General features: G+C 44.3%; 1 protein-coding gene and 2 pseudogenes across 1 annotated transcript in view; 1 reads left to right on the top strand and 2 right to left on the bottom strand.

Moving 5' to 3' along the window:
• CUBN (cubilin) overlaps positions 1–25,580 on the bottom strand; it is a 165,201-nt gene extending 139,621 nt beyond the window's left edge. Inside the window, exons 1-15 of the mRNA XM_066629121.1 lie at positions 25,462–25,580; positions 25,179–25,308; positions 21,933–22,025; positions 19,909–19,947; positions 18,208–18,309; positions 16,783–16,886; positions 14,485–14,611; positions 11,458–11,626; positions 10,335–10,466; positions 9,535–9,630; positions 9,329–9,450; positions 7,866–8,052; positions 6,671–6,786; positions 3,865–4,099; positions 1,950–2,131 (exon numbers count right to left, since the gene is read on the bottom strand). Of these exons, the coding sequence (XP_066485218.1) occupies positions 1,950–2,131; positions 3,865–4,099; positions 6,671–6,786; positions 7,866–8,052; positions 9,329–9,450; positions 9,535–9,630; positions 10,335–10,466; positions 11,458–11,626; positions 14,485–14,611; positions 16,783–16,886; positions 18,208–18,309; positions 19,909–19,947; positions 21,933–22,025; positions 25,179–25,308; positions 25,462–25,580 (1,953 nt within the window). The remainder of the gene's footprint in view (positions 1–1,949; positions 2,132–3,864; positions 4,100–6,670; positions 6,787–7,865; positions 8,053–9,328; positions 9,451–9,534; positions 9,631–10,334; positions 10,467–11,457; positions 11,627–14,484; positions 14,612–16,782; positions 16,887–18,207; positions 18,310–19,908; positions 19,948–21,932; positions 22,026–25,178; positions 25,309–25,461) is intronic.
• LOC136654736 (5S ribosomal RNA) lies at positions 4,596–4,712 on the top strand (annotated as a pseudogene).
• LOC136654594 (5S ribosomal RNA) lies at positions 20,390–20,509 on the bottom strand (annotated as a pseudogene).
• Positions 25,581–25,857: the final 277 nt, after the last annotated feature.

Here is a 25,857-nt window from a genome sequence, read left to right as displayed (position 1 = left end):
TCAAGTCACTTCTGCAGGGATTCTGCCAGCTCCACTGGCAGAACATGCATTCTGCCAGCAGAGAATTTTGGTAAGATTGGGCTGCCCATTTCCCATGCTGCTTTTTAATCTTCCTATTTTAATTACTTTACAAGGAGCTGTAAGAGTTGGATGCAAGAGCTGCTGAAAAGAAAACTGGTGTGCGTGTTTTGTTGGTACAAGTGTGTTATCACCTTGCTAGATCGCAGCAAGAGTTGTTAATGCCAATCCATTTACCTTAGGCAGCTACTACTAGTATATTAAAAGTACTGTACTTCTAATGACAAATACCAAAGAATTTCTGCAACGGGCAACTATGAAAGAACAGAGTAACTGTCTTGATTACAAAATCTTGGATAAAAATAGGTTATTTAAAAGGATGTGTTGCTTTTAACTCTTCTCTAGATACTCTTCTCACAAACAGAGGGCCTGTTTAGTCCTTTCTTGTTAAACAGCAAGTGTCATGTGTTACAGCTCTTAACAGAACTTTCACACACTAAAGTTAATCTCATAGGAAGTTTTCCAGACACAACTTGATGGGTTTTTTTCCCCTGCAGACAAAGATAAGTACTTATTGTCTAGATTATTTTTTTCTAAAATATTTCTATCTGGCCTGACATAGTTGTTCCTATTCAGGATGGAAGCTCCCAAATTAGTCAACATTTTCAAGAAATGTGCATATATCATACCTCAGGTTTTATTTTATATTTTTAGTTGAAATAACAGGAATCACTTGTCTATAGAGTTCTGTTAACACTGGCAATATCACTGAGTATCCCCTCAAGGTTCTGGTACGCTAGAGACCAAGGTTAGTCCTCACTATAGTGTCTGAGTAATGTCTTTGTTCAATAGCTTATCTGTGTAGCATGTTTCCCTGTTCAGTGCAGCTGGCTCTTAAATCCAATTATTTTATTACATTTTCCTGCTAAGGAATCAGTCCTGTGAACTCAATGAAAATATAATGTGAACGCACCCACACAAAATAGTGTCTTTTTGAGCTTGTATCCTATAAGTCTCTCAAATTGACAGGTTTATGAGGAAGTGGTTCATTTGTCTAACGTATTTACACAGTATATCCACATGTTTATCTAGGACTGGGAAATATTTGCAGGAGGAATCTTGTGGCAGGAAACACAATCTGTGAATATATGTGAGGAAAAAGAGTGCCAAGTGAAAAAACTTCCTGAAGCTTTGCAAGACTTGTTTTTGTTTGAGCTAGCTCTTTTTTAGTTAAAATTATTTAACTAAATAATTTTGGTTTAAGCAGGAAAAATTTTAACCATCCTAGGCTGCAATCCTACCAAGGTAGCATCAAGTCTAACCTATTAAAAATAAAATATTGAAATGAATGGGAACCCACCTGAAATTGGCTTGCGACTCACCTAGTAGGTCCCAACCCACAGTTTGAATAACATTGCTTTAGTGGAAAAAAAAAAATTGAGCAACAGGATGAAGTAGGAAAAAAAGGAGTTCAAACTAAATGGTTTGAACAGTGGTGGTGGTGGGGAAACAGAGGGGAAGCAGATGACAAACATTTAATCCACTTGATATGCACTAAATTATTTGTGTTATTTACTGTAGTATATTTTTTAGAGTTTTGTCCTGACCCAGCAAGGATGATATATGCATTAAGTCAAGAACTGCACACAGAAAAGTTGTGTATATACCTACAGTCGCGAAGGTGGCAGGATCCTGCATCTCCCAGTGAAACTACACACAAGGGTTGTGTTGATGAATTGGGGCTGCCTCCGCAGCATAAAATGGATGGCCTGCACTGGCAGCTTTGAGAGTATCAATCACCTCTTTGGTGGTTCGGAGAACTGAACACATCCTCCCCCCTTCATCCTTTGTCCATCCAATGGATAATACATTTCAATATGGAGTATACATTGCAATAAGAACCATAAGACATTTCTTTAGTAGATTTTTACCTCCAAATAGTCCTGGCTGCAATTATCGTGGTGTTCAAGACTCAGGGTGCCAAAGGCAAATGTGACGAGAAGTCCGGGTTTGGTTGTGATGGTCCAGTAACAATCTCTGTTGGGAGGGTAATTACCAGGGTAGCCAGGCGAGTTAATTGAGCCATAAGTGGTATTCAGGTCACCACCACACTCTAAAAAGAGAAATGAACTGTAACAAATGTGTATTTTTCCTCCAGTATGCACTGTGTGCTGCTGCTTGATTTGATAAGAAAACACAACTTTTCTTTCACCCATGTTTTGACATGGAAAAGATATGGAAAATTGGAATGGGTGGAGAACATGGCCATAATCCAGCAGTAGTCTGTCATGACTAAATCTAATTGAATCCTACAGGATTGAAGTTAATCACAACTAAAAGGGCAGCATTTATCCACAGAGGATCTGTTCCAGGACCCTCTGCAAATACTGAAATACACAGAAATTTGAATCCATGGGGGGGGGGGGGTTTGGCAGCGGTGTGGCACTGCAATTACTCACCTAGATGCCATGCCCACCACTCCAGAGGTTGTGCTGGCCTCCCAGCCTCTGCAGAAGTCCCCTCAGATGTGACCAGAAGTCACTTTTGATTCTCGCCAACAACTTCCAGTCACATCTGGGAGGTGTTCTAAGGCATAAGGAGACTGCAAATCCCCAGATGCCATGTCTATGAATAAGGAGAGCTCACTGTGTGTACAAATGTAGATCAGCGGCAAAGGCCATTGAGCAGCTTTGTAAACAGGTGCACTGCTGCTCTAAAGTGAGTTTTTAAAAAAACAGTTGCGCAGATTTTCAACACAGCATAGCTTGAGTAAAGAAGATCTGCCTGTGAAGTGTGCCCATTGAAACAATTTAATCTTCAAAGCAATGTTCAACTCTTAAAAATGTTAAGAGGGCTTGAAGAAGAAAGAAAATCAAGGTGAAGGATTACTTGTGGATCTTACAAGGGGTAGGGGAGGTGCTCAAGCCCTGCTGCATTCCCAATGGTGTCAATGGAAGCATGACAGAATGTTAGAATTTATGTTGTATTTTCTGGTTGTTTTGAAGTTTTAGGAAAATAACTTGTATTAGCGGCTGCCAGCTCCAAAAGTACATGAAAGGAGTTTTACCAACGCTATATATGTAGACGTTTGGACATGCAATAAAATTCATGCTTATCGTATATGACAAACATCAGATGAATGTTATGCGCTTTCCTACACAGAAGTACTTCCCACATAGGAAATGCCATGTGTAAAGCTTCTATAAGGGAGTGTTATTAGAAAGCATGGTTTGAGCTTTGAACTATTAGCTTCTTTATCTACAAGATTATATTATTTGTTTAAAACTGTAGCTAAAACTGTTGTGAATTTCTACTTACGAATACTTGCACACGGGCACACTTAAGCTTTTGAAGCTTTCAAACAAAGCTTTCAAACTCAGTGGCTGGGTTCAGACATAATGCAAAGCCATAGTTTAGCTAAACCATGGCTTCACATTATATCTGAACATGAGCCTGCCCACAAACTGTGGTTTGTTTGAGGCTCGCAGACGAAGATCTGAAACAACAGTTTTAAGTTGATTTGCAAACCACAATTTGTGCTAACTGTGGTTTTCCTGAATTCGCAAATCACTGAGAAACCACAGTTGTAGCCACTGGTCTGCTTCAAGCTGCACCATGAAACTGGGAAAGAATTTACAAAGCTGAATCCTGAGCAGGTACAAAACAAAAGCAGACAAGCGTGGCTGGTTTGCCTGTTGCACACGGTCTGCCCACCTAGAAGCTCAAATCATGGTGTGAATTAATAACCAAGGGTCAACACAAACCATGGTTCCATGTCTGAACTCAGCCAAAGGCTTTTAAGGAGCAAATTACTGCCCTTCTTTTTTGCATACAACAAAGCCTTACCAGGCTGCCGAGACTCCCAATGAACTGTAAACCCTCCTTCATTATTCCTGCTGCTCGAGTAGAACCAGAAATACAAAGAGTTATGGCTGCTGAGAAGCTCCTCAGGGTGAGAGGACCCACAGTATTTCCCCAACAAGTGTGCCGATGGTGATTCTCCATCATGGATCTGAAGAAAGCCAGCCCTGCAGCTGCTACTTTCCACCAGTCGGAAGAATGGAAAAGTAATTCGCAGGATCTAATAGGAAAGAGCAGAGATTCATTTAATTTACTTGAGAAAACCTCGGCTAGAGATGATTAGGTATTGTTTATACACTTGCTCTGTGCAGATCAGATAACACCTATCCACACTGCCATATGCTTGCCAGAAATGTGGAGGTGCGCTATAATTTCCTGAGAAATCACAGAGCAGGCAGGGGGATTAGCTAATACTAAAGGTCAAAGGAAGGGAAAAGAGATAAAGAGAGAGAATCCTAGATGAACAGCTGAGCAGAGAGACCTAATCCCAAATCCTCCTAATTATTTCAGTAACCAGATACCTATTCAGGATTAGATGTTATTCCATTTCAAATATCCTCAGTAGGAATGTGTTGATATCCCACTGAAGACTTGAGAAATACCTGCAGAGAGTATAGTCTAATGGTCAAAGCATCAGCTTTGGGGAACCCGGGAGTCTTATGTTGGGTTCTTTCATGGTTTGGGGCAAGTAATAATCTCTCACATCTAGTTCAGGCACTAGCAACTGTTACCCTGCACATGCCCGATCTCATCTGATCTTGGAAGCTAAGCAGGGTCAGGCCTGGTTAGTACCTGGATGGGAGACCACCTGGGAATACCTGGTGCTGTAGGCTTATACCACAGTCTTTCAAGACTGAAGGTTGCCAACCATTAGTTCAGGCACTATACCCTCTGGCAGTGGTTCTCAAACTCTCTGGGAGAGTTTGAGAGCCAGTAAGTCTTTGCAGGGGTGGGGGGAGGAGGCAGCGGGGACAGGGGGAAGGAAACGGCGCGATCCCCAGGATCGTGCCACTCAAGGGGCTGCAGGGGCTTGGGTGCACTTACCCAAGCCTCCTGCAGCCTCCCTGGGGTGCGGGGAGCCCCACAGCAGGGAAAGTGAATGCGGAGCGATTGTGCCCAAAGTGGAGCACGATTTTAATTTACCATACTGCTGCAGAGCACTAGAATGTGAACTGGCTTGTATCAAGGCAAACTGACTACACAGAATAAACAAATTGGAATCTGTTTGGAGGGAAACAAATGCTCCTGCTGGCTCATCATGAAAACGGGTTGGACTTTTTGAGTTGTCTAACTGAACTCTTTAAAAAGCCCCAAGGGGTTTTCTTGAATGTGTTACTGAAACACTCCAGAATAGCAGTGGAGCTGCTGCTATCACTACCCTGCTAGATGCCTCCTCACTCAAGCCAAAACAAAAAAGCTTATCTTGCGGAAAAGAGTAACAGGTGGCACAGAGGGTTACTTCCAGGCATAATATGCCCCAGAGGACCTCCCCTAGACTGAATTGATACCAACTGCAACCAAGCATAAACTGCAACCAAGGACACACTAATCATACTTTGCAGTGGAGGGCCTCTCTTGTCTGTGGGGAGACCTCCACTACCTCTTACCTAATCTCCACACTCACCAAGATAAGAATTTTTGGGTGAGGAGCAACACATGGTGGAATGTCTGGACCCATTTGGGCCGACCCATTCAAGAGGGAGACAATTTGCTTTTTGAGCTTCCCTCTCCCAAATATTCGCACCATCACTATCTGGGAGTATGAGCGGACATCATTTGACAATTTTGTTGCATCACCAAAGGAATTTGAACCCTGTCATGTCAATTTACTTTCTCTAGATATGTGTCAGTCCTTTGTGGCTAAGTCCTTTGGAGCATGTACCCCAGAATGTGCTTAATATTCAGCACAGCGGATGCGATTCACATTTCTGAAGTAGTCAGTAGAATGCTAGCAGTCTATCAGTAACGGTTTAGATGTGCATGAGATTTATTTATTTATTTTTCACATGTTTATACCGCCCTCCCTCCAAGGAGCTCGGTGTGGTGTACATGGTTCCTTCTCTCCTTTTGTTCTTACAACAGCCTTGTGAGGTAGGTGAGGCTGAGTGATAGTGACTGATCCAAGGACACCCAGAAAGCTTCACGGCTGAGCAGGGATTTGAACCTAGATCTTACAGGTCTAAGTCCAACGGCAGAAGCATGACCCAATCTTTCTCAAACTGTGGGTCAGGACCCACACAAACCACTTTCAGATGGGTCCCCATTAATTTCAATATTTTATTTTTAATATATCATACTTGATGTGGGTAGGATTGTAGCCTAGGTTGGCAACCTTCAGTCTCAAAAGACTATGGTATAAGCCTACAGCATCCAGTATTCCCAAGCGGTCTCCCATACAAGTACTAACCAGGCCTGACCCTGCTTAGCTTCCGAGATCAGACAAGATTGGGCATGTGCAGGGTAATAGTTGCTTGCTAAAAAAATTTCTGTTTGATAGTATCACTTCCGGTCATGACATCACTTCCAGTCATGGCAGGTGGGCCCTGACAGATTCTTGTTCTAAAAAGTGGGTCCTGGTACTAAAAGTTTGAGAACCACTGCACTACACCATTGAAGTTAATCCTGGGTGGCTTTTCTGTTTGCTTCTACTTATGACCACTCAAATTATTCTGTTTGTGCTCACACATCACCACCCTTAAAGAAGCTTGTTCTTTAAACTTCCCATAATGATTTACTAATATTTGTAGGCCTGCAGTCATCTGCTTTCATTGCAATTTCAATTTCCTTTTACCTTGTCGTAGTGGGTCCGGATAATCCAAGCACAGCTAACCCGATTGTACTGCTGAGTTCCTGGATTGTTAGGGTAACTGAATGACCCAGAGAGGCCTGAAAGTTGTCCTCCACAAACTGTCATGTGTGGAAGAGAATGAAAAATTTAATTAATTAATTTTTATTAACATAGAAATCACAGAAACAACAACCAGTAGCAAAAACAAAGGAACAAGAGACAGCTTAAACCATAAACCCATGAAGCATTATAGCAGACCAATAAAGGTCTGCAGAGAGAGGTGAGCCTTCAGCAACAGCTGTAAAATTGAAATGAAGAGAACTGGTGCACCTAACTGGTCAGGGAATGCCACAGAATAGGGGCCATCACAGAGAAGGCCCTTTTGTGGGTCTTTGCCTAACACACTTCAGACAAAGAAGGTGTAGCAAAGGGTTATCTAAAAGAACTTAAAGCATGGAGGAACTGGTCCTTGAGATACTGTGGTCCTAAGCCACTTAGGGCTTTAAAAATAATGCCTAATACCTTGAATGGTACATGAAAACACACTGGTAACCTCAACAATGGTGTCACATGATAATAAAGTTGGGTGCCCATTAGTACCTAAGTAGCTGCATTTTTGCACCATCTGAAGTTCCTAGATGGTTTTCATGGGCAGCCCCATGTACAGCACCTCACAATAGTCTATATGTGAGGTATCTAAGGCATGGGAAACAATGGCAATAGCAATGTATGTGGGGAAAAAATATGTTACCATCACACTGGAAGGGAACACTGCCAATGAAAACTCCATCTAACTATTTATCCTACCTCCATGTGTGTGAAGGATAGCATTTGGAGTGAACCAACAGAGCAAAAGGGCACACCCAGAGAAAGTTGCTCTCGCTTTCTGTCTTGTGCATGTTAGGGCTGAGCCCCAAAGGAGCTTCAGTTATATACAAGTAACAATATGTTGAGACTGATGGTGAGCAACTTTGTGAGTCCAGCAGATCAACTCCTGTTGGCTTGTGTGTCACAAGGTTCCTGCTGATGGCTGCAATGCTACTCTCTGTTCACCTGAAATAGGGGTACTGTAGAGTTAGCAGCTTCTACTTCCATCTCCAGACTGTTAAAATGGTGCAGAGAGTAAGGTACTACTTGGGCCCTGCTTCTACAATCTCCACTATGAGGCCACAGCCCCTATGATGTTACCATCATTTACCTTGTTGTGGTCTCTGACACTGAGGCCCAGTCCAAGCGCTTGTACATTCACAAGAGTAGCCATTCACCCCATCAGTGCAACTTCCCCCATGGAGACAAGGATTGCTGGAGCACTCATCAATATTTTCTGTGCAATTTCTGCCAGTCCAGCCAGGATCACACACACAGTTGTAATCGGAAGGTGTCGCCTGCAGGCCATCGTAAGACAAAACAGAAGCAAACACTAATCAACTACCCACATAACCCAGCCTGTGATATCTTCTTATACCTATGGCTAAAGTCACCTTTGACCAGGCTTTTGGGACACCACTTGAAGGGGGGTGCCACTGAGCAGCTCGGAGAAGCAACCAATTGAGTCACTGAGCCACCTGTTCCCAATCGAGTCACCTGTTCCCGTGTGCACTTGTGAGAACAGGAAGCAGGGACATGGGAAAGCTTGGAGGGGTCAGATGTATTACCCCAGCTGCTGCTATTGGTGTGCATGTACTGCAGTCACTGCCTCAGTTAGGAAGCAGCTGAAGCACGTGCGCACTCAGAGCGGCAGTAGCAGCTATTTTAAACAGGCTTCTCCTCTTTGCATTTGCCAAACATGAAGAAGAGGAGGCTGCCTCCTCTGGGAGAACCCAGAAGTGGCATCACATGATATCCCAACATTCCATGATGTTATGACGTCATGATGTTGCCACCCTGGGTGCCACGGTGCCTGGCTACATCACTGCACACGGCATGTTAGTTATCCCTTAAAAAGAATTAAACCATCCACTTTCAGGAATGCAGTCAGGTGTGGCATAACACCCGAGTTGGTCATCATGCCTCACATAATAGTCAGTAACTATCAGTAACTTTAAATTGGCTTTTCTAGGAAGTATTCAGTATGAAAAAATTTCAGTCATGAACCAGTGAATATCTTCTATTCTCATATGAAAGGCTTCTCGGGTCCAGCCAACTCTCCAGAAGAAAAATTAACAAGGGGTTCGATGCAAATGTTCCTTTCTTCCGATGGAAAGCCTTTCTCCGCGGAAGGACTTCTTCCTCTGGAGGAAGAGAACTGTTGCATCCAATCCATAATTATTCATAGACATTCATTTAAAAGTTGACAGTAAAGTCTTAGAAGGGATGAGTCAACCCATAATTTGGTTCTTTTGCAGTCAGTAGCATTTCCAGAGTGGGTGGGGGGCAAAATGGGTAAGCAGGAGCCTCAATGCACCATGTAAGCGGCCCCTGTCCCTTGCTTTCAGGACCATTCTGGGTGGTGAGAGCAATGCAGAGGCGTCTCCTCTATGTTGCTCTCAACTCCTGAAATGCCTTTGGAGGCAAGGGGAAGGGGTCATGTACATGGCATGTTGAGGTGCCTGCGAAACTTACTATTTTGCTCGCCCTCTGGGAACGCCACCGATTGCAGTTCCATATTTTTCTAACAACCAAGCAAAGGTCACCACTGCAAACACAACATCAAACACTTACAAGACACTGGCCGTGCACACATGGGTTTTGATTTTGGCAGATGGTGCTCAAAGCAAGACATCCATTTGGCCCGTAGCCATCCCCCGTGTATCCAACTGGGCAGACACAACTAGGTATAGGACCTGCAGGAGAAGACAGATCAAGCAGGTCAAACTCCAGCTCTCCCATGAACCAAGTTTCTAGTTTGTTTTTAGAAACAGCTTTACCTGATTCACTGGCACATGTGGCCAGGGGGTGGCAGCCTCCATTGTTTACTGAGCAGATGTTAACCTGGGTGCACACTTTCCCATCTCCTTCATAGCCTGGTTATAAAAAGAAAACGGATTTCAGGCGGGGGGGGGGGGCTCATATGACAGTGAAGTGTGAAACACTCCATTGTATTGCGTGTGATTGAGGAGAGGAAGGGAGAGAGAGCAGCAATGAAAGAAGCCATCCTTTGCCAGAGACAAATTCTTGTTCAGTTTTATCTAGGAAGCATATTTCAAATTCAGTGACATCAGCACAAACTATTTATGATAATTTGGTTGGTCAGAACCAAGTCTTATAACCTCAGCTGTATTTACGGTTGCACTTTATACATATGTGATTTTGCTGGTTCTATGCCATGGGACTGCAAGCCTGGAGGCACCCCAAGATACAAAAGGTTTCACAGCACCACTACAGTAGCCTACTGGCATTCATAATGTTCAAGATCTGAACAGCTGAACCAGTAACAAAGCACTTGATAAAAAATTGTCCTTCTTCCTTCCCTGTTCTATTGTCACTCCCTATCAATTCCTGCCTCTGCAACAACCATGGAGCTGAATGTTTAAAGGTATGGGCACATTCTTTATCTTGGGACCTGGTAACACAGGAGAGGAAGATTCTCTGTCTTGTGACCCGGCAAACTTTGCGTTTGCCCAGTCTTGTTTCATAGTGAAGGAAATTATTACAACTAGGGGAAAAATGATTGCCCCTTTTTGTGTGCCAAGTGATCAGGCAATGCAGAGTCAGCCTATTGTTTTACCTGGTGGGCAATGACCGCAGTAGAAGGATCCCATTGTGTTGATGCATGGCACCATTGGGGCCACTGAACAACCTCCATTATCTGTCTCACATTCATTCACATCTTGGCAACTGTAGCCATTGCCTTGCCAACCTGTGGAAAAATGCACAACAAACATTACAAGAAAAGGAGAAAGAGGAGAGGTGACCTGTAAGATGCCACCTTCTATCCTCAGTTAACAAACAGCCCCAGCTACAATATGCCACCTGACTGCTTAGCAAGATCAATTCTCAATGGCCCATGGGTATGTTGGAGGGTGGTATGATATGTACACTACTTCACTGGCATGTGCTGCTTCTCCTAACACATTCCGGATTGGAGAGGTGTGTGCAGGTAACAATACTATAGCAGCTATTTCTGCAGGATGCAAAAATCACTGTGAGTTTATCCAGCTTCAAAGAGATGAGAAATGTTGCAAGGAAAGAGCACTGTGCTAGCCTAATGAGGTTCCATTAACTTAATGATATCTTAATCCTATGGACTTCATTACTTCAAGATGGAGCCACATTGGACACCTTCAAAGAGGATGGGTCTATCAATGGCTCCCCCCCCCCCCCAAGCATAGGATTATTTAAGTGACTGAATCCTCCTGCCAGGTCAAAGTGATGTAGGCTATAACCTATTCAGTCTCTGAGGCGACATAGTCCACCTAGTGACAAAAGCACACTCATCTCCTGACACTCCATCTCAGGGACAAAAAGCACCACCACCATGGGAGGTGAGGCAGGTGAGGCAGAACCTCCTCACTGGAGTCCTTTGAAAAGCACTGCCACCGTGGGACGCCTTCCACAGTGATGGTGCTTTTTGAAGGACGCTGGTGGGGAGGCTCTGCCTCACCTGCCTCCCCACCCATCGTACATCCCTGCTCCACCTACATCTCCCTCCCTTTCCTCCATTGTCTTGTGCTGAATTTTAGACTGTAAACTTCCCAGGGGAAGACCCTGTACTCTTGAATCTAGTAATGACTTTGTACATGCTACCTGTACTCCTTGAATGAATGAATGAATGAATGAATGAATGAATGAGAGGGATGCACCTAGAGCTCTCAGAATTGTTCAATGGATATGCCTGAAGAACTACTCACCTGTAGGACAAGGGCCACATAAATAAGAGCCTGGTGTGTTGTAGCACTGTACTGGTGGATTCAGCGAGCAGGGAGGTTTGGGGAGGCTACACTCATCAATATCAGCACTGCAGACAGGGCTCCCAGGTGGAGACATCCAGCCAGCTTCACAGATACAGCTGTACTTTGGCTGCCAGGTTAAAAGCACAGGGAATTAGGACAATTGTGAGGATGACTGGGAATGCCACAAAAGCAGCTCTTCTTAGTAAGCCTCTTGAACTACTAACTTCCAGCCAGACCCAATACGCAGTGATTTGCCTTTACACAGTCCCATTACCATTATTACTGGAATCATTTCCCCAGTTGTTCCTTCACAAGCAAATAGAGATGCAATGTGCATTAGCAAATAGATTTGCTTCTTTCCCAAGCAAATAGAGATGTAAGTTTTTCCTTCACAAGCAAATAGAGATGTAATGTGCATTAGCAGCTGGAGGTACTGTTAGCATATTAAGCAAGGGAAACCTGCAATTTACTCAGAATAGTTAAAGAATGACCAGTAATCATGAAATAAGCCTAAATACAGTAAAAGCTATTAGCACAGCCTGCTCTGTGTTTAAGAGAAAAAACTGGGTTTTTTTCTTCTTTTTTTGCAAGCCATCTGTAAATAAACTTGGGATGTCCCGTCCCCCCTTTGGCAAACTGTGTTATAGGCTGGGAAAGTATAATCAGAAAGATAACCTGTTCAAATATGAAAATGCATTCAGAGACATGTGTGCTCTGCACCAAAATAATTTAAATTCTGCAGTTAGGCCATCAACATTGTCTTCTTGGAATACCATACATCATGCCTAATAAGAATGTTTCTCTCTGAATTCCATTATTTTTGCCTGCATTTCATTGCTTCCAAAGCTGAGGCTGTCAAATCGTTTGATATTTTTCTTTGACAAGGGCGAGGGTGCCAGTGAACTAAAATGGAGCAGAACTGAGCTTGGAGATAAGCAGGCAAGAGGGCAGAGTGGAACACACAATAGAAGCTGTGGGAAAGGGAGAGGAGTGGGAAGACATACATAAGGCTGTATGTGTTGCTCTGGGCAATATCACAGACTTATGTTGGGTCTGTAACCGTAAATAAAGGATGATGAATATCACAGACTTGAAGCCCTGAATCTGTATACAGAAAAGGTTCACATACACACACATGCAGAATAAGAACATAAGAACAGCCCCAATGGATCAGGCCATAGGCCCATCGAGTCCAGCTTCCTATATCCCACAGCGGCCCACCAAATGCCCCAGGGAGCACACCAGATAACAAGAGACCTCATCCTGGTGCCCTCTCTTGCATCTGGCACTCCGACACAGTCCATTTCTAAAATCAGAAGGTTGCACATACATATCGTGGCTTGTAACCTGTAATGGATTTTGCCTCCAGAAACTTGTCCAATCCCCTTTTAAAGGCATCTAGGCCAGATGCTGTCACCACATGAATTCAGGATGCTTGTTTGGACTGAGAGAAGCCATGAATAGTCTGAGTTAAGGATATGTCAGAGACAGTAGCTCTCATCATATATTTCCTTCTCCATAGAGCTGGAATATGTGTTCGTGGGCAGTATGTGCATGCTGGCAAGCTCCACCCCCTCCACTGTAGCCCAACCTCCCCATTCTCCCATTGGGCAGTATTTTTATGCACAGGCGAAAATTAGCAGTTCACAAACATGGGGATAAATTCCCCCTGGAAAAAGCATTTGACCATGCACACACAAAAAAAGAAGAAAGTGCATGTGTGTGAGTGTGTGGGGGGGGGGTTGAATGGGGCTACAGACCACGGCAGCAGTGGGGATGGGGTTATGGAATACGGCAATGGATTGTAGCTTATCAACACGTTCTCAGCAGTTCTGTAAGAGTGGACAGTGCCTAAGTTTACAAAATGCCTGAAACAAGGCTGGTGTAGGTGCAAGCTGCTGGGGCATAGCCCTGCATGGAACCCACCTCCCCATGGTGCCCCCACTGTCTCTTGATAGTGCATCAGGTGCTACCCCTGCTATTGGTACTGATGGTTCAGGAGCTGACCTGGCTACTCCCTGATCTCACCCTTGCTCAGAGAGTACAAGGGCAATTTACAAGGGCAGTGAAAGTGTACCATGGGACCATGCTAGGTGTTCTGCCTGTGTTTATATCTACTGTTGGCATCTACTTGCAGCAGACCCTTTTCAGTAGTAGCACCTCATTTATGGAATACTCTGCTCCATCTATGAAATCCACAGGCTCAGAACACTGATGGCCTTGCATAAGCAGGTCAAGACCAGAGTCTTTCAATTAGCTTTTGGAGAAAACATTTTAATTTCAAACTCTTTATTCTCAGATAATTTTGCAAAATTTTTTCTTTACATCAACAGTGCCCTTTGGGTTATAGAATGACAGTCTCCGCCCTCTGCTCTACATGCATTCTGTTGCATGTCGGCAACAGGCATACGCGTATACATTTGTACCTTTTTTTGCAGTGCTCCCAAATGGGAAGGAGTGCCTATGCACATAAAAGACAGGCAGTCCAATCCTCAGCTGCCCAGTGCAAGGGGCTGTAGCTGAAAATGGCTGCCACTGCATCCTGAGTGCAACCCAGGCAGCGCCGGCAGCTCCTCGGGAGAAGGGGACTTTCATACCCTTCCTCTGGGTAAGGCTAGTAGCCTCACAATGTGGCTACTTGATTCTGTGGTGACCTAAGGGCTCAGGAGGCTTAGGATCTGGTGGAGCAAAGTTCCACCAGTCCCATCTCCCTCTCACCCTGCTCCTTCCCCCGGCACACCCCACCACGACACACTGATGTGCCATGAAGAGTCTGCATTTGTGCTGCAGGAGTTTGGGGGAAGGTCATTTATCAGTAGGACCATTGGCGGATGTGAGCCCCCTCCCATCGGTATGGCGTGCTTTGTCAATTGTCAAAACACTGATGGTATGTATGCCTTGATAATTTTAGCATCTTGTCAGTGTGCCATGAGATGAAAGAAGTAGAAAATTGCTGGTCTATGCTATGAGGCTCCTCCTGCTTACCTGGTTAGGTTGCTGTCTTGTGCCATCAATGCAAAGGCCGTGTTCGCATAGAGCAGGAGATCCTCTTTGGCAGTCATCAAATTTCGATGCACAGTGAGGTCCATAGGTTTCTGGTGTACAGCGGCAGCTTGGAAGAAAAAGCAAAGCAACCGTGTGACTTGTCTTTTCATTTGTCTGCCATCTGCCCTTGATTTATCCAACATAAGCCGGCTTCATGCTGTATATGTTGCTGTTGTGCCTTCAATGTACAAGGCACTTTACCCTGTGAAAAAGGTCTCTGACCAAGGTGCTTACAATCTACAAGAAGTGTGGAGAAGCTAGAACCTGAAGAGAATGTACCATACCAGGAAAAGGTAAGAAGGTCATACTCTCAGTATCTAGATCAGCATAGGCAATTCAATTTAGATATCTCCTACTGTTGACCAAAAGCAGAGGTTGATGTTGCCTACCCCTATTCCTTCAGAAGAAAGTTCTGAGACTTCCTAGGGTCCAGCTCACCAAGGTACAGCCCAGCATTGGGGTATCTGGTTCCTGACTCATGGGGGCCTATATATTTGTATCAAGATAGACACCAAACAGTTGTGAACTCTTAGCATAAGGAGAAACCAAAATGCATAAAGTACTAGACAATTTTTTGCTTGAATTGTTCATTTGCAGAGCCCAGTTTCCACCAGTTGGCAGAATGCTGGATTATTACCTTTTCTGTGTGTTCCATATTCCATTAGCTGGTTGACTTGGTAAATTAAATGCAAGCTAACTTGGGTTACGGAGCACTGCCTCCAGTGAAGTGGTACTCATTAACTCAGATTTCAAAGCTTTAATGCTTGGCTGATCCCAGTGTAATAAAAATAACAGCATGTCTCCTAACAGATAGTTGATTTAAGATAGCAGGACTGATTACCTCTTAAATGTGTTTAGGATTAGAGCAGTAGTTTCTGTAAACATATGGTATCTCCCAAATGCCTTCCTCCCATCCTTCAACCTCAGGCAGATCAAATAAAGTAAAATTGCCCAGTTCAAAAGAGGACGTGAGTTGGCACTTTAAAAACAAACCAAGTGGCTCAAGCAGCTAGTTAAGTACCTGAGACCCCTGCAGGGCTAAAACTCTCTGGAAAGGAAAAGATGCTATTGAATTGTATGTATTCTAGTCAAATATTACCCTGTTGCTGCTTGTAATTGTTCAGATCAGGACTTTTGATGCAAAGCAGGAGATGCAACAGAACCAGTGTCATAAGAGTCCCAGCTGGGCAATAAATATATAGTTTCTTGGCAACAGTTTTTCAACTGCTTCCCTCCAGAGGAGATGGTGATTACAGGAGCTCCTGATCGGGCTCTGAACTGTAGCAGGGGCAATGAGCCGCCCTATGTGACAGTCTTGATCCAGATATCTTCTCCTCCAGCTCTTGTTTAAGCAAGAGAAAACAACTGGATCAGGGCCAATAACACAGCAATGTAGCATCCAATTCGAGCCTCAGAGTTATTCAGAAAAGGGCCTCTAGACTATACTGCAGGAACTGAGAAGAAACTGAGTCGCTCTGAATTACATACAAGCAATTCATATATACTGTATAAGCTTGCAGGCAAAAACAGAGCAGGTCAATGCCAGAAGAATGCCAAATAAAATATTTGCAGAGGAATGGTTTTTTAAATTCCCAAACCAAAATGGTTGGCAAAGGATTCTGGCACATGATCTTATCTCACTGGGAGAGCTTGGTCAGGAAATTATTATTATTTTTACCAGCTAGCCTCCTTTAAGAAAAACAAGAACCAGGATTTTCAAATAAGATCTCTTGCTTGGAGCGAAGAGGGCTCTCCAAAAAGGACTCTGGAGTGGTATGAGAGTGACAGGCTAGAAAAGGAGAGACTTTGGCCTGATACATACATGTCCTGGGCTGGTGATTTCTTTATGTGGTATAGGATGCATGCATCTTTCCTATTCACCACACAGATGGTTGGCAACCTTCAGTCTCAAAAGACTATGGTATAAGCCTACAGCAGCCGGTATTCCCTGGTGGTCTCCTATCCAAGTACTAACCAGGCCTGACCCTGCTTAGCTTCTGAGATCAGACAAGATCGGGCATGCGCAGGGTATATGAGGTAGTGTGGAGAGCTGTTTGCATGGAGGGCTGATTCATGCAAAAGACTGTGTAGATCTGTTGTATACAGGCCTCTGATGTGCCCACCTCACACATTGTGGCATGTGCAAGGGCACACATTTAAATATTCTTAATAATATTGTTATAACTTGTGTGCTGCTCTCAGTGACACTAGAAAAGCCATCCATGTAAAGAACATTACCTGTAACTTCCAGGGGTATTTACACAGGTTGCTCCATTCTGGCAGCCTAGCGGTGTCCCGGCATAAATCTGGCACTCATTAACATCGTCAGAACACAATGGTCCCTACGAAGACAGAGAGACATGGTTTAGTTTGCAAATAAAACAGGAACAAAATGGCGTCTGCATCTGTGCAGAAGAATCAAAATGATTAGAGGGCTGGGACACCACCATTATAAGGAAAGTTTACTATATTTGGGACTCGTCAGTCTAGAAAGAAGGAGCCGGGAACAACTCAACTGAGACATACAAAATTATGCATGGGATGGACAGAGTTGGTAGAGGGACGTTCTTTTCCCTCGGGCATCACACCAGAATCAGGGAACATTCACTAAAATTATCAGGAGAGTTAGAACAGACAAAGGGAAATATTTCTTTACATAGAGTGTATGTAATCTGTGGAACCCCTTGCCACAGGATGTTTTGATGGCACCTGTCCTAGAGGCCTTTAAAAGGAGATTGGACAGGTTGTGGGGGAAAAGTCCATCACAGGTTACAAGCCATGATGGGTATGTGCAAACTCCTAGTTTTAGAAGTAGGCTACCTCAGAATGCCAGGTGCAAGGGAGTGTGCTCCCTGAGGCATTTGGTGGGCCCTGGTGAGATACAGAAAACTAGATTAGATGAGCCCTTGGCCCAATCCAGCAAGGTTCTTCTTATTTGGTTAGCTTGCAACAACGCTTCCCTTAATAAATACTGTATAACAGCAGTCAGGAATACTAGGCAGCCAGCACTTTTCATAAATGAATAAACCAGGATGCTAGTTAATGGTTCTTCACAACTCCCTGAATGGGAGTCTCCATTGGGGCTCTAAGGACCCTCAAGCATAGCTACCTGAGAGCAAGGGCTAAGGTGTAAAGTGAACCTCCCCCTTCCTTGATAGTGGGAGCTGGACTTTCTGGAAGAGAGAGAGATTGTGACTGAATCTGAGCTGGAGAGGTTGTTTTAGTAGTTTAAAGGAGGAGCCGTGATTGGCGAGATGGTTGAGACACCCCACTGCTGTGGGGTAGCGAGTGAGGAGAGAGGACAATTCCTGCCCTTGCCTTCTCACACCAAAAGATAGCAGAGAAGGCGGGGGTGCTATTTGGTTGTTGAGAGGACAGTTGCCTCTGCTGAGTGGATAGCAGCCCCAGCACAAGCAGAGCAGACAACCATCCACTGAGCAACCATGTGCTTGTACAGTGGCAGCTGCAGCACCCCCCACTTCTCAGTGAAGGAGACATTTACAGAAGTTGGTAAACTGGCTATTCTTTTCTGTTAGTCACAACACTGATGACGCTGGTATGGAAGTCAGAGTGCTAGAACTCACTCCTTTGTAGACTATGGTGGTGGGTGCAGCCCTGTACAGATTGCATACATTGGAAGGTGCTAAAACACCTTTTTTTTACCTGCCAGTTGTTGGGACATAGACAAAAGAAAGCATCCAGCAAATTGATGCAGGTTCCGGAATTCTGGCAGGGGTTGCTGTTGCAGGCTTTGCGTAAGAAGGTCTGAAACAAGGGCAACGAGAAATCATGATGATCAGCTTGCAGTTATCGCTTCTGTGGGGTGATAATTGTTCGATACCATCCAAAATACATAAAGGTCTTGGCTCTGCCTGAGTAACTGCAACAGAGACTAGATTAGGGAGAAGCTGTAGCTCCCTGGAAAAGCCGGTGTTTTACCTGCGAGTAGGACTGAGAAAGACCTTTGTCTGAAACTCTGGGGACCTGCTGCCCGTCAGACCAACTGCCTGACACAATAAAACAGCTTCATATGTTCAAATATAGCAGGGGTGCCCAAATCCCGGCCCGGGGGCAATTTGTGGCCCTTGGGGACCCCCAATCCAGCCCGCGGGAGCCCCCAGTCTTCATTGAACCTCTGGCCCTCCAGAGACTTGCTGGAGCCCACACTGGCCCAACGCAACTACTCTCAGCGCAAAGGCAAACTGTTTGACCTCTTGCGTGAGCTGCAGGCCGAGGGCTCCCTCCACTGCTTGCTGTTTCACATTTGTGAAGCGGCAGCAAAGGAAAGCCTCACCTTGCTTTGCACAAGATCTTTTATCAAGGTCTTTTATCTATCACGAGACCTCCATTCATTCATATAATTTCCAGCTCTAATATATTAAAATTTATTCAAATTTTAAATGTCAATTAATTATTTTTTCCCAGCCCCCAACACAGTGTCAGAGAAGTGAGGTGGCCCTCCTGCCTAAAAGTTTGGACACTCCTGAAATATAGGAATGTAGGACTAGCCCATCCATGAGGCCAACGGAGGTAGTTGCCTCAAGCAGCAGACTGGTGAGAGGTGTCCACCGCTTTGCATCCACTTGCCTCCACTGCTTTTCCTTTCACAATCTGGATTGGAAAAGGAAGATGAAGTAGAAGAGGAAGTATGGAGGCAGTAGTGGACCTGGTCCTATGGCGCCTTGGAGCCAGGTCTGCTCATGTCGCCACCACCCCCCCCCCCACTGGGGATACTCACTGGACTGCATGGACCCTCATGTGATGCTCTGATGAGCTCAAGAAGACTTCTGAAGCTTCTGGTGTGGCTGTAAAGGGTTCTTCTGATTTCCCAACGAAATCTTAAATACCCATTAAGATTGTGCTGGAAGCCTCAGAAGGGTTTTCGTGGGCTTTGGAGCACCGTGCAGGGCTTCCCCTTTTAAAGTTGGCACTTTAAAAACTAATGGCGGAATGGCTCCAATGGGTAAGCGGGGCTGTGCGGCTTCTGGGGTTTTTTCCCTGTCCCTGCCATCCTCCAGGCCCGCCACTTATGGAGGAGAGAAATCTCATTTGCTGCATCCCTCTTGGATTTGGTAGCATTTGGCGGGCCGCCCCAGGTGCTAGGATTTCTTGGGCTGGCCCTAGACTGAATAATGAAGTTCTCCTATTACCCTGATAGTTGACGCCACAATTCTCAAAATGACAGAACATTTCATTTCATCTGCACAACCTTTATTCTGACAAAAAAGCTGTCTTTTTGAAGATACAAGCATGGATGCTGTTCTCAAAGGCAAAATGCATTCTATCCTGCCATATTATCTAGGTTTTTTTAAAAATGTAAATCTAAATGCATAACGTTCTGTCTTGTTCCATAAAATGACTCACCTGCTCAAGGCCTTGAAGTCTGCCTTCAATATTCACAATCTGCAACAGAAAGGCAAACATTGTGGGAATTAGAATAATAGATGCATATTGTATTTGGGCACATAAAACAGGCTAAGAATAATGGGTGGATTTTCAAATAGAAAATATTATCAATATTGTCACTGCTCACTTCCTTAAGCAGTGAGAATTCCAGGGACAGTGCTAGTATGGTTTGTTTGGGAAAGAAAACAGTGGAGGCTGTTATATTTTTGCAATATTTGCTTGATTTACAAATACAGCCAATGGGATGCGAAGTGCTACCGCAAGACCACGGAATCAGTAGCCCCCATCAGATCCCCAGAGAGAGCCTCCACACTATCAAGGAAACCTCAGTCAACTCTCTGCAAGGCAAACTAGCTATGAGCTAGGAGAAGCATCAGTGCCAGAGGAACTGCACCAAATATTTGGTTGGCAACCTTCAGTCTGGAAAGACTATGGTATAAGCCTACAGCACCCGGCATTCCCAGGCGGTCTCCCATCCAAGTACTAACCAGGCCTGACCCTGCTTAGCTTCCAAGATCAGACAAGATCAGGCATGTGCAGGATAACAGTTGCTACATGCCACCTCTCCATACCTGATGTCACACCAGTCACCACCAACACAACCTCTCCTTTTCCTCTTCCTCCCACTCCCTGGATTCAAAAAAGGAGAGAAAAACAGAAGAGGAATTGTGGAGAAGAGGACAATGGTAGGATGGAGCATCCTAGATGAGGATGATCAAATCCAGAGAGTAGAAGGAGGAGGGGATGTGGTGGTGGAGGATTGATGAATGGCATTAGGGCCCCCCCACGCCCACTCATCTTCCACCTGAAGCAACCACCTCAGTTGGCCTCATGGATGGGCCAGCTTCTGACATCTTGTTCTTTAAAAAAAGAAAAAAACGTACAAGAAGAGGGAGAGTAACTGTCCCTCTTCACCCCAGCACTGTGTCTTTTCTAGTGGCTGTTCGCTGGTGTTCTTTTGTATCTTTTTCGGACTCTTAGCCCATTTGAATATTTGATGTTGTCTGTAAAATGTTTTGAGAACTTTTTTGTTTATTGTTGAAAAGCAATATATTAATATTCTTAATAATAATAATTTGGAATCCAAATTTTGGATATCATGGACATCACCACATCTGATTTTTGAAATCAAAAAAGAGGTTGAAATTTCCAATCATGGAACTTCCACATGGTCTAATTTGACCCACTTGCCACTTCCTAACCTGGAAAGAGATTGATTTTCGTACCCTCTTTATCTGCTGCATTCCCTGAGCTGGAGTGGTATCACCTCCTCCAAGCTCTGTTGGCTACAGTCTCCTTCAAAAGAATCAAGAAATCTATAAGTATCAGAAGATGAGCTCCTAACAATTTGCTCTCATTAAGAGATACCAGCCAACCATTTTCGGACATTAATGTAAGTAAAAGAATAGGCAGGCCGGCAGCTGTAACAATACAATCAGGTTGAATTTTTGCACTTAAATCTCTTAGAATTGGCTCCTCTATGAGCTACACTCACACAATAGTTCACAGGACTTAGTTAAAATTTAAAGGACTTGGACTTTTCAAGCTGCCCAAGCACCTCCCCATTTCAAAGAGAACCATCAAAGTCAATGGAACTTGTTTTCCATTAAAAATAGCATGACTGTTGCCTGACAAGTTTTCATGTATTTGCGATGCATGATGTTGGTTTACACACATACATGGTGTTGGCTGCTTGCCTGGAGAGCATGACCCAGGCCAATCTAGTGACATTTAAGCTGGGCTGATGGCAAGAGGCTTCAGATCTCACGGGTCTTAAAGAAGGCCAAATTTTGTCAGAGCAAATATCCCCAGACTGTTGCTGGCTGCCTTAAGAGAAGCCTTGTCTTTCTTTAGCTTCTTTTAGGAAAATTTTATGACTGGCTGTACCTTGCTTGCGCAGCACATTTGAACATGTGAATAAAGTAGGAAGGAAGGAACCATCATCACTATTAATACGTTTATAACATTGAATTAAGATTTACCTTGGAATGAAGCTGTGTGATTTGACTGGAAACATTTTGAGGGACGCTTGTGAGCCTTTTCAGTTCTAGAATCTCAGCCTTATTCTTTCTTACCTAAAGTTTAAAGAAAAGGATTGTTCTCTTGTTCTTAAACAGGAAATAAACACAGTTTTGCAGATATTTAAGGGAGATATAAGCAGAACAGTAAACACAAAACAAGCCTGCACCGAAGGCCACAAAACCTTTATATCAAGTAAAGCAGTTTGCCCATAAGAAGTTTTAGCGTCTATATTATAACATTATGAATACCACTGCATTTATTGCTTTATGCTACATTTCTGTAACAGAGTCAGCACACAATGTCCTGTCCCCAGGTGAGGAGGAGATAGCTCCCAAGGATGTATGAAGTTTGGCCCTTATGAGATATCTTTGGGCATGTACAGCTTCTTGGGACCTTCAGTAGAATTTCCTGCGCAATGCCATGTGAACACTCGGCTGGGAGCAGGGTTTAAGACTGAGGTCTTTCCCAGCCCTACCTGGGGATAGCAGGGACTGAATTTGGAGCCTCCTGCAAGCAAATCAGATGCTTTACCACTGAGTTACAGCCTAGGCTGTTGTCAGGGGACAGCATCATTGGGAAGCTGCTGATGGCCCAGAGCCCCTCTCCACTGCCGATCCTTGAGACAGTCCCTGCATTCATTGTCTTTGCACAGTGGTTGGCACACCCAAGTAAGTATGAGCCCATGAAGAGAAGCTTGCCAAGGGCCCCTGCAAGTCAGAAGCAGCCCTGGCTACACTACCTCTCCAAAGGGCTATATTTGTATACCCGTGCAATGAAGTTTTTTCTCTTGTCCTGCCTTTCTCAGTGGCGTTTTCAATACATGTTTTGTTCAAATCTAATGAGTTTGGGGGCACAGCTGCAGTGTTCTCCCACACTTCAACAAGCCGGGTGAGTACACCAGCACAGCTTGGCACAGCGAAGGATATTTTTAAAAAAATCATTGTTTGAATTCTTGGCCATGGTGAAAAGAGTTGTCATAAGCATCTCAAGTGATATTGAAGCAAAACTTGTCCACTCTCAGACTTGTACTTTTGCAATAAAGAGGTTACCTGGGAGCAGTAGCGTAGCCAGAGTGGGGTGGCACAGTAAGTACTGAAGGTGCCGCAGTGCACCATGTAAGCTGCCCCTCCCAGAATGGCTCCAATGGCAAGTGGGAGGGGCCGTTTACACAGCGCATTGCAGCACCTGCAATACTTACTGACTCTACCCAGCCATAGCTATGCTACTGCCTGGGAGAAGGGCATTTCCCAATATACAAAACATTTCAGTGTGAATACTGGATATTTGCAGTGCTGGGATATCCCCGCGACAGAAGTGTCACCTCCGGGGAACATGCGTTAACCAACAAATGAATGAATAACCAGTGTGCCCAACCTTGATCACACAGAAAGTTTGCAAAGAGCTGCAGCATTCCCATGGTTTTGCTGCCACAGCCTGCCTTGGCATCTCATCTAAAGCATGTTCTGTTCATGAGATGGTCAGTTTCGGGAAACTGGACTCCTTCTTTTACCACCTGGAGTGCCCACAGGCTCAGAGAGCATTCACACTTGCGAGATGTAATGCTCTTCCATTAGCCTTGTTAACGGGCAGGTTCAGTGGCATTCCCTAAGAGAGGAAATGCAAGTGTGGTAGGGATTGCATTGAGACTCTAATACATACCTTTTTCTACTGCCCGCTACATGATGCTTCACGCAGGAAATATCTAGGCCCATTGTTAGCTAGGATGCAGGGCTGGGAGGACTCAATCATGCTTCAGTCTCTCCTTTCCACACCTGAGGCCCTGGATAATGTCGCTTCCTTCTTATCTGGGGTAATAGCCAGGCAGAGCCCTGGGACTCTGGGCAGTGTGTGAGGAAAAGACTGATGTTTATGTTGTGTTTTCTTTGTATATTTTTGTTTTGTTTTGTTCTTCTCTGTATTTTATGCCAATAAAGGTCTTACGGAACTGAACTGTTCATGAGGTAATGAAAGTTCAAGGAGCTCATGACTAATTACATACTATAAAGGACTTATCTTTTAATTTTTACATCAACTTGCAATTTATGGCCCTGTAATCAGTCCTATTCATCTCCTCCTGAGACAGACAGCAGCTCTTAAGTGGGGGGGGGGGGGGAAATGGTGGGAAGAGATTCAAAATAGAAGAGCCTGAACATACATCTATGTTTTCAAGTGCTCTGAGACCACTTCACTCTGATCTAAGTGGTACCTACTGCTCTCATTTGCAATTAAGTGTCTTAGAGGGGGAAAAAAAAAGAAGGCTCTCCCTTCTTCTCACTTCAGCTGCCTCCTGAACTTCAATGTGTAGGAAAGAAAACAGTGGAGTATGCTCATTTCCTGTTTTCTCCTCTTTAGGAGTTTGGGGAGTACTAATGAGAGAACTCTAGTTGCTTCCCCTTTAAACCCCGAGGAAATAATGCTGCTTTTTTCACCAAAGGTAGTTTTGCACCTCCACACAGGGACAAGAGTGGGAAGCAGACCAGGGCTGGTTCCTTGGGATTGGAGGGGGGAAAAAAAGAAGAAGAGCTCATGTCCATCAGTGGACCTATTTGATTGGGCCAACCTTTGAACTGAAAGTACCAGAGGCAGTGGTAGTACCCAATCTGCCATTGGGGGAGCAGGCAGGGAATGCCATGGGGATCCTGTGTAGGGCCTTACCCCAGAAACCTAGCAATCCACCAGCACTTCCTTCCCTCCTTGTGGGTGTAGCTTGAGATTCACATAGCAGTTGCAGTAAGAGAAGGCAGCTTCTCAAAAGTGTGATGTGGCTGTTCTAACATATTTCCTGGTAGGGTTAGAGGTATGAAAAGGGGGAAACTATGATAAATTGATATGAACTGAAGCACAGTTGGGCTACAGGACCAGAGAAGCACTCATGGCTTGAACTGGACAGTTTCCTTGGTAACATGACAACTCATAAGTGCCCTTAATACAACAGGCACCTCTTCTCTGTTAGCTAATGACTTTTGCAAGTGTCGTAGGGAGGTATGTAGGGAAGTCCAGCCTATAAGAGGGTTCCTGAAAAGGTCTAACTCATGACTATTAACTGTAGTGTCACAACACTATTAACATCCTAATGATACCAATGACTATTGGAGAGGGAACCTGCTCTTATTTCACATAGATGCAACTTTCCAAATCCACTTCAAGAGCTATTTTGAGGACGGGCTTCAGATATGAAAACATAATTGCAAAACCAAAAGTGTTACCTGGCTAAAGGCCTCAGCGAGATCTTCTTCATTGACTCTTATTCTGCCCTGTGATCCTGTTCTGAATTCAATATTTTTGGCTGAGCCAGTGTGGAAGACTAAATTGCCACTCTCGGAGGTCATGCGAGGCCTAGTGTGTCAAAGGGAAGAAGATGGCACACAATGACAAACCTTCCAAAGACGACAGTCTATTCTGAATCTATATCAGGTGTCTACAAAAATGAGCATACCTAGGTCCTAGTTAACATGTATACACACATACATATCCAAGAGTGATACTTACTGATCCAGATAGATGTCCCTTTTCTGTCTATTTTTCTCAGGAGATGCAGCTCCATAGTTTGACCCAGAATTAATAAGGAATGCCAGCAAAATCCCAAGAAGAAAAGCTGGACACACCATTGCTCATTGCCAATCTTCCTGGACTGTGCAATGAGTTAAAGTGAAATCCCCACTGTCTTCAAGGATTAACCCAGTGTCAGGTGTACTTTGCTCTTGGAGGAGTCTTTGCATAGCCACAGAGGTGCCTATTCAGCTTTCTGGCCTGTGTCCTATCACTCAATCAGCAGAGCAAGAGAGAATTTATTTGCCAGAAAAGACAATTTGCCTGCCACTGAGATTTTGAAAGAGAAATTCTCAGGGCTTATCAAAAGGCATTTTGTAAGATCAGGGCAGAAAA

Source organism: Tiliqua scincoides, chromosome 5 (genome assembly GCF_035046505.1).
Source record: "Tiliqua scincoides isolate rTilSci1 chromosome 5, rTilSci1.hap2, whole genome shotgun sequence".
Lineage (NCBI taxonomy): Eukaryota > Metazoa > Chordata > Lepidosauria > Squamata > Scincidae > Tiliqua > Tiliqua scincoides.
This window is presented reverse-complemented; position numbering and strand designations above follow the sequence as displayed.